The sequence below is a fragment of the Canis lupus genome, chromosome 32 (assembly GCF_003254725.2).
Source record: "Canis lupus dingo isolate Sandy chromosome 32, ASM325472v2, whole genome shotgun sequence".
In the NCBI taxonomy this organism is placed as follows: domain Eukaryota; kingdom Metazoa; phylum Chordata; class Mammalia; order Carnivora; family Canidae; genus Canis; species Canis lupus.
Window position 1 is genome coordinate 31,179,987 of NC_064274.1, and position 14,059 is coordinate 31,194,045.

Here is a 14,059-nt window from a genome sequence, read left to right on the forward strand (position 1 = left end):
TTAGTAATTAATAGTTTTTGAATAGGAGAAATATTACAAGGGTTTTACAATTTATATGTTGTTTTCTTTCAATTCAAATAGAGGACAACATGAGTTTAGAATTGTCACACAGTATCTCTCTAAATTATGGCTGAAAAATATGTGCTTATTTATTTTTCATTTTGAGGGCTACAGTATACTTTATTGATGATATACGATAAGGTAGAGGCTACCCATTCTCCTCCTCTTCTTTAGGGGGTGTGGGATAGAAACTGTGTAGAGGTTGAGAGATTCTCAGTGTTTGGGGGGATGAGTTGGGGCCAAGACTCCTCAGCAGTTGAAGGCTGCTCTCTTCTTCATGTTCTCTCTGGGGGTTCATGGTCCAAGAGGCCATCTGGACCTCCAAAGTCCACCGCTCAGTTGATGTAGTCAAATTCATTGTCATACCAGGAAACGAGCTTGACAAAGTGGTCATTGAGAGCAATGCAAGCCCCAGCATCAAAGGTGGAAGCATGGGCATTACTGTTAAAGTTGTAGGAGACAATCTGATCCTCAGTGTAGCCCAGAAAGCCCTTGAGGGAGACTTTTGATGCCCGCTTCACCACCTTCTTGATGTCATCCTTAGTTTTTGAAGTTCTACATGAGGCAAGTTGTATTTGACAGCTTTCTCCAGGTGGCAGTTTAGGTCCACAACTGACACTTTGGATGTGGGGACATAGAAGGCCATGCCAATGATCTTCTTTCACATTCAGCTCAGGGAGGACCTTAGCAGGGCCAGAAGAAGCAGGGATGATGTTTTGGGCAGCCCCTTGGCCATCACACCACAGCTTCCCAAAGGGGCCATCCACAGTCTTTTGGGTGGTAGTGATGGCATAGGCTGTGATCCTGAGTCCCTTGAGGATTCAAAGCTGTCATGGATGACCTTGGCCAGAGGAGCCAAGCAGTTGGTGGTGCAGGAGGTATTGTTGATAATCTTCAGGTAGTTGTCATACTTCTCATGGCTCATGCCTGATACAAACATGGGGGCATTAGCAGAAGGCAGAGATGATGACCCTCTTAGCCTCACCCTTCAAATTAATCCGAACCTTCTTCATAGTGGTGAAGATCTCAGTAGACTCCATAACATACTCAGCACCAGCATCACCCCATCTGATGTCAGGATCTTACTCTTGGAGTATAAAGATGGGCTTTCCACTGATGACAAGTTTCCTATTCTCAACCTTGACTATGCTGTTGAAATTGCCACGGGTGGAATCATACTAGAACATGTAGATCATGTAGTTAAGATCAATGAAAGGGTCATTGATGGTGACAATACCCACTTTTCCAAAGTTAAAAGCAACCCTGGCATCCAGGAGCCCAATACAGCCAAATCCATTTATTCTGACCTTCACATCATGTCTTGTGATGCAGCTGGAATTGCTGCATCCCAACAGATGTGGCTGTCTGTCAAACAGAAAGGAGCAGGGAGCCAATATATGCTTTTTAAAATCTATGGAAACCACTTGCGGCAAAGACGGGCAGTCAAATTACCATACAAAGCTCAGTGTCTCCTGTGTTCCTGTTAGGCTTAGGAATGTTTATCTCATTTGAGAATGTGGTTAGAATTAAGCATAATGAATGCATATTTTACATACAATGTCAAAATCCCTTAAAAATATCCTAGGCTTTGACAGTATGCAATTTATTTTATGTAAGAGCTATTTTTAGTGAGACAGTCATTATCCCTAATCTGGAAGAATGGTGCTATAGAAGAAAGCACAAATGAATTTGTAAGGAAATGCAGAGATAAAAACAATTATGACTAGAAGAAACAGACTCAACTTCATAGAGAAGATAGCATTCAATTTGAGCCTTCAAACATGAACAGAATTCAAGGGGGAAGAAGAGAAGCAACAATTATAAGCTGAGGGGACTCCATCAGAAGAAACAAAGAGGTCTGAAAGTAATGGAGATAAGAAACAGGACCTGAGAGTGTTGAGTCCAGCTGATGATTCAACAACAGCGGTGGAAGAGGTTATGAGCATGAGCTCCCTGAAAATTTTTACGTTTAAGAGTAAGCAGAGGAAGACAAGGCAGGAAAGGGAACAAAGAAAGACTATTATCAGAGAAGGTGGAGCAAACTAAGTTATTTGTTATCATCTACATTGAAAGAAGGAAGCCAGTGAGGAGGGGCTAGTCAATAGATTCAAATGCTATGGAATGCAATTGCAGACTGAACAAAGAATTATCAGTTTGATTTGGCAGTCAGTACGGTTATGAGATGTTTGCCGGAATGTTAGTTTGATGGAGGCATGGGCCAGAATGAAGCAGAATGGGAACCAAATGGGAGAATGCATGGAAGTAAAGATCTAGCTCAAAAATTTTTGTTTGTATTCTATCATAAACTTAGAATGATTATTCTCTCTCACTGGACTCCCTTAATCCTTAGTTTGTATCATTTATTGATACTTTTAATGATATCATATGGCTTGTGGATATTTGTTGACACATTTTATCTCCTTATAGTGGTTGCTACCTATTTTTATATACTTCATAACATAAAAAAAGTACTTATATAATATGCTCAATGATTAACTTTTAGATAGTGTATCATTCTGTAAGATTCCAACCATGTCATAGTTATGTAAGATATTTACACTGACCACGCTAATCTTTTCTTGCTCTACTGAACTACAGTATTGATTATCTACAGGCACTCCTCAGAGATGTTTACACTATACTGTAGTTTATTAAGTGTGCAATAGTGTTACATCTGAAAAAACAATGCACATCCCTTAATTAAAATACTTTATTGATAAAAAGTGCTAACTATCATCTGAGTTTTCAGTGAATTCTAATCTTCTTCTGGTGGAAGTTCTTGCTTAGATGTTGAAGGCTCCTGACTGATTAGGGTGGTGCTTGCTGAAGGTTAGTGTGGCTGTGGCCATTTCATAAAATAAGCTGACAATGAAGTTTGCCACATTGATGGACTCTTCTTGTGTGATTTCTCTATAACATGTGAAGCTATTTGATAGCATTTTACCCACAATAGAACTTTTTTCATAATTGGAGTCAGTCCTCTCAAACCCCGCCACTGCTTTATCAACTAGGTTTATATAATATTCTAAGTCCTTTGTTGTCATTTCAACAATTTTCACAGCATTTCCACCAGGGGTAGTTTCCATCTCAAGAAACCACTTTCCTTGTTCGTCCATAAGAATCAAGTCCTCATCCATTCAGGTTTGAACCTGAGATTGCATCAATTTGGTCACATCTTTAGCTTCACATTTAATTCTAGTTCTTTTGCTATTTCCACTACGTGTGCAGTTACTGCCTCCACTGGTCTTAAGCCCCTCACAGTCATTCATGAGGGTTGGAATTGACTTCTTCCAAACTCCTATTTATGTTGATATTTTCATCTTTTTCCCTGAATCACAAATGTTCTTATTGGCTTCTAGAATAGTGAATTCTTTCCAGACAGTTTTAAATTTATTTGCCCAGATCCATCAGAGGAATCACTCTCTATGAAGCTATAGCCTTACAAAATGTATTTCTCTGGGAAACGAACTAGGGGTGGTAGAAGGGGAGGAGGGCGGGGGGTGGGAGTGATTGGGTGATGGGCACTGGGGGTTATTCTGTATGTTGGTAAATTGAACACCAATAAAAAATAAATTAAAAAATGTATTTCTTAAATCATAAGACTTGAATCCATGGTTGTGGAATAGATGTTGTGTTAACAGGCATGAATACAACATTAATCTCATTGTCCATCTACATCACAACCCTAGGGTGACCAGGAGTATCCTCGAGCAGTAATATTTTGAAAGGAATATTTCTTTCTGAGCAGTGGTTTACAAGAGTGAGCTGAAAACATTCAGAAAACCATGTTGTAAACAGATGTGCTGTCATTGAAGCTTCTTTTTTCCATTTATAGTGCACAGGCAGAGTAGATTTAACATAATTCTTAAGGGTCTTATGATTTTCAGAATTGTAAATGAGCAATGGCTTCAACTAAAAGTCACTCAGATGCATCAGCCCCTAATAAGTGTCAGCCTGTCCTATGTAGCTTTGGAAGCCAAGCATTGACTTCTCCTCTGTAGCTATGAAAGTCCTAGATGGCATATTTTTCCAAAAAGAAAGATGGCTGTTTCAACTCTATTGAAAATCTGTTGTTCAGTGTAACCAATTTCATTAATGATCTTAGTCAAATCTTCTGGATAATTTGTAGTAGCTTCTATATCAGCATTTGCTGATATTTGATATTTGCTTCTATATCAGAAAATGCATGTTGTGGAGATGACTTCTTGTCTTCAAATTCATGAGCCAACCTCTATGAGCTTCAAACTTTTCATCTGTAGCTTTCTCACCTCTCTCAGACTTCATAGAATTGAAGAGAGCAAGGACCTTGCTCTGGCTTAGGCTTTGGTTTAAGAGAATGTTGTAGCTGGTATGATCTTCTATTCAGACCACTGTCATTATCAGCAATAAGGTTGTCTTGCTCTCATCACACATTTGTGTGTTTCCTGGAGAAGCACTTTTAATTTCCTTCAAGAACTTTTCCTTTGCATTCACATCTTGGCTAAACATTTGGTGCAGAAGACCTAACTTTCTGCCTAGCTCAGCTTTTGACATGCCTTCCTCACTAAACTTAATCATTTCTAGCTTTTGATTTAAAGTGGGAGGTGGGGATGCCTGGGTGGCTCAGCAGTTGCATGATCCTAGAGACCTGGGAGCAAGTCCCACATCGGGCTCCCTGCATGAAGCCTGCTTCTCCCTCTGCCTGAGTTTCTGCCTCTCTCTGTGTGTGTGTGTGTGTGTGTGTGTGTGTCTCATGAATAAATAAGTAAAATATTAAAAAAAGAAAGAAAAATGGTGCCAATAGACTTGAATAAATAAATAAAATCTTAAAAAAAATAAAGTGAGAGGTGTGTGACTTTTCCTATCACTTGAACACTTAGAGGTGACTGCAGGGTTAATAGTTGGTCTAATTTCAATATTGTTGTGTCTCAGGGAACAGAGAAGCTTGAGGAGAGGGAGAGAGTTAGGGGGACAGTAGGTTGTTGGAGCAGTCACAACACATATCACACTGATCAGTTAAGTTTCCCATATTATATGGATGTGGTTTGTAGTCCTCCAAAACAATCACAATAGTAATATTAAAGATTACTGATCACAGATCACCATAACAAATATAATAATGATGAAAAAGTTTGAAATATTACAGGAATTATCAAAATGTGACACCAAGACATGAAGTGCTGTTAGAAAAATGGTGCCAGGACAGCCCAGGTGGCTCAGCGGTTTAGCTCTGCCTTCAGCCCAGGGCCTGATCCTGGAGACCCCGGATTGAGTCCCACGTTGGGATCCCTGCATGGAGCCTGCTTCTCCCTCTGCCTGTGTCTCTGCCTCTCTCTCTCTCTCTGTGTCTCTCATGAATAAATAAGTAAAATATTAAAAAAAAAGAAATAAAAATGGTGCCAATAGAGATTTGCTCAACACAGGGTCACCCAAGCCCTTGGTTTGTAAAAAAAATAAAAAATAAGCAATATCTGTAACATACAATAAAGCAAAGTACAATAAAACAAAAAGTGTCTATATATCTATATATCAGATATATAGAAGTGTGTGACTATTACATTTATTTTATTATTTTTTAAATATTTTATATATTTATTCATGAGAGATACAGAGAGAGAGGCAAAGACATAGGCAGAGGGAGAAGCAGGCTCCCTCTGGGGAACCCAATGTAGGACTCAATCCCAGGACTCCGGAATCACACGCTGAGTGGAAGGCAGATGCTCAACCACTGAGCTACCCAAGCGTCCCCACATTTTTTTTTATTACCCATTGAGTCTGGCAGATCCTCAAGATATTGACTGTTCTATTCAGTTTAAGGCCCCCTTCCTAGCACCATTAGCTTGCTTCTCCAAAACCAATGATACCAACAAAACCAAACCAAGCTAGGCCAAATCCAACCAAATCAAGTCATATTAAATGCAAATGAAATTGAACTACACTCAAACATAACAAGCCGGATAGTCCTGAATTCCTCTGCTTATATTTGTGAACTGTTTATAGATATTATTCCTATTCCCATATCTCTGAATGAGCTTTTGAATATCAATTTGAAAATTTTCTTTGGGAATGATTTTCTGTATTTCTAGAAACAACCCTGGGTGTTTACCCAGAGCAACTAAATGGAGGCTACTCAAGGTTGTTACCTAGGAACCTGGTGAATATATCAGTCGAGATTACTAGAGACTAAGTTTCTATGTTAAACAGTCTTAAAAATTTAATGATAGAGAAAATTCTGAACCAGTTATTTCCTTAAAAAAGTCTTCTAAGACATTTTTAGAATACTAGACAAATACCCTCAGTCCCTGGTGGTTTTTTTTTTTTTTAATTTTTAAAAAGAGAAATAAAAAAGGTGGAATGGATGGATTAGGTAAAAGTTGAAACTGAACATTTAGGGCATCTCAGCTAGCACCAAATCAATTATATCACTTTTTTTTTATCCTTCACCTAAAAACCATCTGGGGCTGTCATATAGACTCAGCCTCTAAGCACTGTCAAGCAGGAATTGTCCAGATTGTCAAAAACACATGCCTTATACCACTTATACAACACTTGTATAAAGAAGGCAACTTATACAACAATGGGTAAAATTATATAGTGTTCAGGAAGTCCGTAAGTATGAATAGCTCTAGGATAATGTAAATGTTTATAAAGCACAGTCAGCAGTTAGAGATTTCACACCTTCTTCCACTAAACACCTAATTTATTTTTTTTCTTAAAATTTTTTTTATTATATTTTCAATGTCAGAACATTTTTAGGGACTAAACTAAATACATTTTGCTCTTTTTTTCAGATTTCAACAGTCTTACCTATGTTTTTGGTTGCCTCTCTTTCACCCATCACAGATTTTTAGAAGTGCAAAATCATTAGAGATCTTTTTTTTTTATTATGTAAGGGAGATGGAGGGGCATGGAGGGAATCCACAATGATTTTAGATTACAGAAATTGTATTTTGGTTATTAGTAATTAGAGTCTTGTTGCTCAATTTAATTCATGTATTTTGAGTGCTCTTAGAGTTTCATTCATTTGACTAATCACTATAAATGGGCTAACTAAGCATGAAGAATATAGTTTCAGGCTTCATAGAATTTACCAGCTTATCTGATTTTGATAGATGAATAAGCATCTATGAATCCTAATTTTAAGGATAGTTCTCAAAAATGGAAATGATTTTAGGAGAAAAATAGGACTGGGGATTTTTTTTCTATGATTCAAATATGGACTCAAATGTTTGAACTCATTCATAAGATCTATACTCATCTAAGGATGTTCATTAATCTTTATGATGTTAATTCTATATCATCTTTGGTCTCTAGCATATTGTACCTCTATTCACATATTTTTCAAAATTCTCAATCTCTCTTGCCAACACTGCATTTTGAGGCCTAATTATTTTCTTGACTCATTCTAGATCCTTTGAGGCAATGAGCAGAGGGATATCCTATGTGTTAAGGCAATATCTTTAAGGAATTAATTATTAAATGGCTTGTTCTGAAGATGCCCTGAGTTACATGTTAGGACAATTTTATTTTATTCTCATCTTAATGCAACCTTACAAAACCAAATTACTTCATTTGAGAGGAAGACAATTGCAAAGGTAAATCTTTGACTTAGTTACTTAATACACATTCTTGGTATTATTCCTCGGGATAGTATAGACGATCATTTTAATGTGCATTTACCAATCATCAACACACTTTGCAGAGGATAAGGCTTGGGAAGTTAAGAGCAGATGACTTCCAAATGCCATTGCAGTTCTTCTATGTGATGACATATGATTGGTATTACGTAGGTGAGCAAGCTTATAGGCACAAGAATAGATAACTAAAGCCATCACAAGCCCACATTTGAAAAGGAGCCAACAATAACTTCTGAGTTCCTTCACATTTAGAATTAGATGATTTATTCACCTCTCTTTATATATTATTTTAAATGTTATTTATTCACTCATAGAAAAATGCCATGAACAGCTGGTTCATATTTTCCTTTTGGGTAATTTCCTTCAGTAACTGTGGAAAAGAATTGGTATGAAATTAAAATCCTTCTTTGTTCTCTAGAAAATCATGTACTCGATGATTATGATGCTTCAAACTTGGATCCACAAACATGTAATCGTGGACTTTGGAGAGATACTGCTGTAAAAGTCAGCTTACCTCTTTTCTTCTCACTGCAAAAGCTTGTTTGGAATTTGTTTGTTTGGAACCTCTTACCTCTTTTTGTTTTTCTGTAGTGCTTTTTCAGTTCCATTAAAATAGTGACTCTCTTTCTTCTTTCTTTCTTTCTTTCTTTCTTTCTTTCTTTCTTTCTTTCTTTCTTCTTTCTTTCTTTCTTTCTTCTCTTCTTTTTATTTCTTCTTTTTTTTCTGAAGCTAATTAATGTTGTTATCATTAAACCCTTAAAATGAAGGCAAGTATACTTAAGTTTCTTCATTTACAATGTTTGGTTATAGGGGCACCTGGGTGACTCAGTCGGTTAAGTGCCTGCCTTCAGCTCAGGTCATGATCCCGAGGTCCTGGATAGAGAAGAGTAGTCATACGGCTCCCAGCTTTCCCTCTGCCCCTCACCCTCCTCATGTTCTCTTTCTCTCTCTTGCAAAAATAAATCAACCAACCCCAAAAGCAAAAAACAAAAAAGGGAAAATGTTTGGTTATAAGTAAGTGACAGAAGAGTATATAACATATATTAAAGAGCAAGGATAAAATATTTATCAATATTACCTTTTATCTTAAACCTCTGATATATGGAACACTTGGCACCCTTCTGAAGTCCTGTAGGTCTTTTTGACCACGGGGAGTTTGGGCTTCTCAGACTGGCTAAGAAACACAGAGCGAGGCTGCTGAAGATTGGAAAAAGAGCTTGAGGTCAGAGGTCGACACAGTGAGGGAGTTTGCTCTTTAAGAGGTTATCTGTGGATCTGCAAAGCCAAAGTATAATTGGGTTTTGTGATGTGATTTTAGTGTGTAATTGTATATGATCTTAGATAGTTTCAAAGACAAGCTTGGAAGATTTTTCTAACCTGTTCGTGATAGCAATTTTAGGGATTGTGTGCAATCTTGGATGGACAATTCAGAATGATCAAAAAGAGCCATCAGAAGTGATACAGCAAGTACTTGATTCATTTTAATGATAATTGGCACATTGATTTTAATGTAATGTTCTCTTTCTTTTTAGGACATTGCACTGACTGTGAAAATAAAGATATTTAGTTTGTATGATGGGTAGCAGTATAGCTAATTTTATATCATCATCATAGTTCTGTGTTCCAGAGTCTGAACTTTACCGAGGATTACTGAATCACTACAAGGAAAGAAAAAAGTTAGAGTATTGCAATTGAATATCTGGGATTTTTTTTTTTTTGCCACTAAATTTGTCAAGTTTCTGATTCCTGAATATTCTAAACATGGGAAATAAACATTTCCTTATTGTTTTAGTTGTTTAGGGCTGCCTTGATTAAGCTGTCACTGCTGTCAGTTATGTTCTTATAAGCCTGGTTGGATCTATTTCATGTTAGGAAAAAGCTCAGATAAATCCAGGAAAGCTTAATGTTTATCCAATGTGAAAATAATTACTCAAAAGTGTTATTCTTAATCCAGATAATTAGAGTGAGGAAGGCAAGATCAGTGTCATTGTGAATTATGCCCTGGCAATTGACTCTTGGTCCTTGTAAGTTTCAGGTGAAGATGTGAATGGATAAAGGTTAGATTAAACATAATCCAAAGTAGCTGCAACCTTAATCTGTTATGATACAAGGATGATCACTTAAAAAGAGCTGGATTGTGGGATTGTTTCTGGTTGGATAAGATGCCGCTCGACTGGGACTAGTCTTAAAACATGCTTAGCACCATGTCACTGCAGCTGTAAGCACTTGTGCACGACTACAGACTGCCACAACTAACAGGCGCTCCTGGGCTCAAGCTGCATGTTGGCGCATCATACTTTCACAATAGCTGGGCTTCACATTAACGTGCCTTCCAATGGTCTGCATGGAGAAAATATTTCCTGTGACCTTTGCGGCATCTCTTCTTGGTTGTAATAAGCATGGATTTGAGATCTGCTAAAACTGCAGCCATTTGTTAACTTACACAATTAGAGGGCATATTTGTAACTGACCTTATTTTTGCTGTTTCAACTCAAAAACTCTATTGTAAGTATGATTCTTTTAAGGTATTTCACCCTGTTTGTAGAACTAGTTATCTATTAAGTATTTCGAAAATAAAGTTAGGCTTTTCTAAATAATTCTGTGGAGTTCATTTTTTGTTGTTGTTGTTGAAGTACTGGCAATGAGATCCATAAGCCTTTAAAAGGCATGATGAAAAATCCACCCATTTTTTAATTGAAAGGAAAAAAAATATTTGGAGTTTCATCTATTTTTCTCAATAAATCTCAGAAATTTAATAAAATTTCTGAGTGGCTAAGTTGGTTTGCTTTCATTACAGAAAACGGAATAAAAATATTGTTATGTGAAATCTTATTGTCTAAACTGAAATGCATTCTATTTTATGACAAATGAATTTTAAATCATGCTTGAATATTTAATTATTTGTAATAGTTTATTCCTGTCCTCAGTAAAATTGTGTTGTGTCACATTTATTGTTGCTAAATAGTCAAGAAAATAACTAATGAAATGTAAAAGATAATAATGTGAATTTTGGGGGGTGCCTAGGTGGCTTAGTCAGTTAAACATCTGCCTTTGGCTCAGGTCATGATCTCAGGGTCTTGGGATCGAATACTACGTTGGGCTCCCTGCTCAGCAGGGAACCTTCTTCTCTCTCTGACTCTCTCCCCCTACTCCCTAATTGTGCTTTCTGCTCTTTCTCGAATAGATAAATAAAATCTTTTTAAAAATATGGATTTTTAAAGTACATTTAGCTTGACTTGGAAGAGTTTTAAATGATTAGTTTGAATATTTTAATAAATATCACTGTGACATATCAACGTATTTTAACCTTCAAAAATCCAAATTTTCTTCATCCAATACATGTTGTCCTTTGATAAGTATATAACATAATGTGCTATAAATGTACCAGAATGTTTTCTAATTATATTAATGGCTTTCATGCATATTTGTGCAAAGTTTGTTTTTCAAAGACCATAAATATTTGTTGGGCATTTACCACCCACATTAAGGCACTTCTTCCATATTTAAAAAAATTATTTAATAATTTCTGAAATTATTTCACAAATTATTAAATTTATGCAACTGATATTTTACTAAGGGTCTCTTATGTGCCAAACAGTGGTCAGGGACTGTGACTGTAGCCTTGATCAAAACAAAGCCTCTGCCCCTCATGAGGCTCACAGCCTTGTGAGCAAAGAGAGAAAACAAGATAAAAAGTAAATACATAATATGGAAAAGAGTAGTAAATACAATGAAGAGAAAAATGGATGCTTAGGGGTTTGAGAATGGGACACAGTAGATCACTATTTAGATGGAAATGTTGGGGATGGCAAAAAGGTCTGGAAAGTATGAGAAACTAAGTCATGTAATACTTACTCTTCACTAAGAGTGCATTAGCTTCCAGATTATTACTCTTCTTTGGTAAATAGAATAATTTACCAGGTAGATTTTTGTCAGGCATTCAAACATAGTTATCATTTCAGAATTTACTGATAAGTTTTGCCAGAGTACCAGGTTCTTCTCTGTATTTTTAAAAAAAATATTCAGACTTAGAGGCACCTGAGTGGCTCAGTGGTTGAGTATCTGCCTTCAGCTCAGGTTGTGATCCCGGGGTCCTGGGATTGAGTCTCACATCGGCTCCCTGCATGGAGCCTGCCTCTCCCTCTGCCTGTGTCTCTGCCTCTCTCTGTGTGTCTCTCAGGAATAAATAAATAAAATCTTTTAAAAAATTACTCAGATTGAACAATCCTCACTAGCTTGTGGTTCTAAAATATTTGTAAACACATTTTGTGATTGATTTTGGAAAAACACAAGTGTCTATCTTCCAGATGATGATGGAAAACAGAGCTATCAGTCATCAAGAAAATGCAGTCATATTCTTGTATGAAAGAATAACAGCAAGAAAGAAGAATGTGTCTCGTTGCTGATTCAATTGTGTATGAGTGCTACAGGCCAGAGGAATTCTGTTGTCACTGTGTGCTCTACCTTCTATAGATATAAGTCTTGTACTAGGCTTTGCCTTGTGAGTGAGATGACTTAATAGGTGTATGGGCCAGGGGATGCAGACATTTTGCTCACCTGAATTGTTGTCACTAGAACTCATATTTTTTCCTAATTTTCAAAACACTGTTTCATTGCATATATATCTAAAAGGAGTTGCACTTTAACTTTTTTGTTATTTATTTATATTTAAATGTAAACCTATTTTCCAGATAATCACTGCAGAAAAGAATCTGCTATGGAAGAAAGAGAGTGAACACGAAATTACTAAGTTCCTGGACAAAAAGAGGAGGGTAAGGGATAAACTGAAAAGAATACTTACAGAAAGGGGAGACTGATGTCACTAAAGACAACATTTATCTAGAACAAGGGCTTCTAGGACAAAATCTAGCCAGTGGACTTCTTCATAGAAAAGAGAGAATAAGGCATAGTACAAAGTTAAAGTCGGATGAGAGTGCAGAGGTCCAGAAGGAAGAAGGCAACCTTTGCCCAGGTTCATACACAGTATCAGCAGAGCCAGAAGTACCTCCAGCATAGTGCATCATAGCAATGAATGGCTTCTGATGGGTGCAGACAGTCCCGAAATTATGAACAGGCAAAGTTTAAATAGTCAATAAGCTTCCATTTTCTTATAAGAAAAAAAGGTTGTACTGAATAGTTAGGTTCATAATAGCTCTGAACCATAACAGTCCTGAGCCCCAAATTCTGAAGCCTCTGGACCATAATCATTCTTGAGCCTGTGTTGTCATAAGCCCAGAGCCCTGTTGAACCCTGCATGGTTTTCCCTGTCTTTAAGCCTTGACTTTATAACCCAAAGTCTTGAGGATTTTTTTAGAAAGGGGACTACACAGAGATGATGGTTGCTGGAAAGATCCCAAAGCAGGGCTAGCTGGGGAGACCAGGGAACAGCCTCTGATTCTCTGGTGGTGGGAATAGGGTGGTGGGTGGGAGCCTGGGCTCTAAGATCACCAGCAGTAGCTCTTGAAGATGTTGCTAGTGAGAATGGGATCACAGAGGTGGAATGACAACAATATTATTATGTATTGGATAGCAACAAATCAAATGTGATTAGGGAAGAAATGGCCCTGGCCCTTATATTGGCACCATAGTCCCTTTTGTGTCTTGGGACAGGATGAAGGCATTATCTGTCCATGAGAGTAAATTAAAATGCAATAATGTGATTTTTGATAACTCATTTAGCAATAACTATTTGTCCTCATGAAAGTTAAATCCTCCCTCACTTGCAGAAGGAGAGAAGATTGTCATTGAACCTCATAATTACAGGCAATAGACGTTTAGATAAAACAACCACCAGGGTTGAACCTAAACGCAGAATGTTTGGCTTAGTAAAAGTCATGTAACTTAGCAGAACCTTTCACAAAGACAGAGGAAAGACACCACATGATCACCTCAACTGATTAAATATGGAAACAAATAAAAATTATTAATATATTAGAAATAGAAAGCAAAGCAACTTAATGAACACAAAAATATCATCAATTGTATTTTGTCAATTCTAAGGTGCATTCTACAATTGTTTGTATCTTAGGTATGATTAAATAAATCATTTTACTTGAAGGTGATCTACTATGCCCAATCCTCTAAACTAAGAAACAAAGGACAAAAGTAGTCACTATTACTATTAATTATTTAACTTCTTCTAAAGTTTCTTGACAAGAAAATAACAAAAAACAGATATAAAAGATGTGACTATCAGAAAGAAAAAGAATCCATCATTATTAACAGAGTATAAGATTGTATTTCTAGAAAACCCAAAATGGTCAGCTGATAAACTATTAGAACTAGTAAGGACATTTATTAAATGGAAGGATATAAAATAAATGTGTAATATTGATAACCAATTACAGCTTTATTGCTTGCTTTCTAAGCGAAGAAATGATGCT

The 14,059-nt window shown here is 36.8% G+C and overlaps 1 protein-coding gene across 1 annotated transcript; it reads right to left on the minus strand.

Annotated features, from left to right (window-relative positions):
- Positions 1–395: 395 nt before the first annotated feature.
- Positions 396–985, minus strand: LOC112671734 (glyceraldehyde-3-phosphate dehydrogenase-like). The gene is made up of 2 exons (XM_035709616.1): positions 744–985; positions 396–615 (listed from the first exon to the last, which is right to left on the minus strand). Exons 1-2 carry the CDS (start codon positions 983–985, stop codon positions 396–398), a joined length of 462 nt encoding a protein of 153 aa, XP_035565509.1.
- Positions 986–14,059: the final 13,074 nt, after the last annotated feature.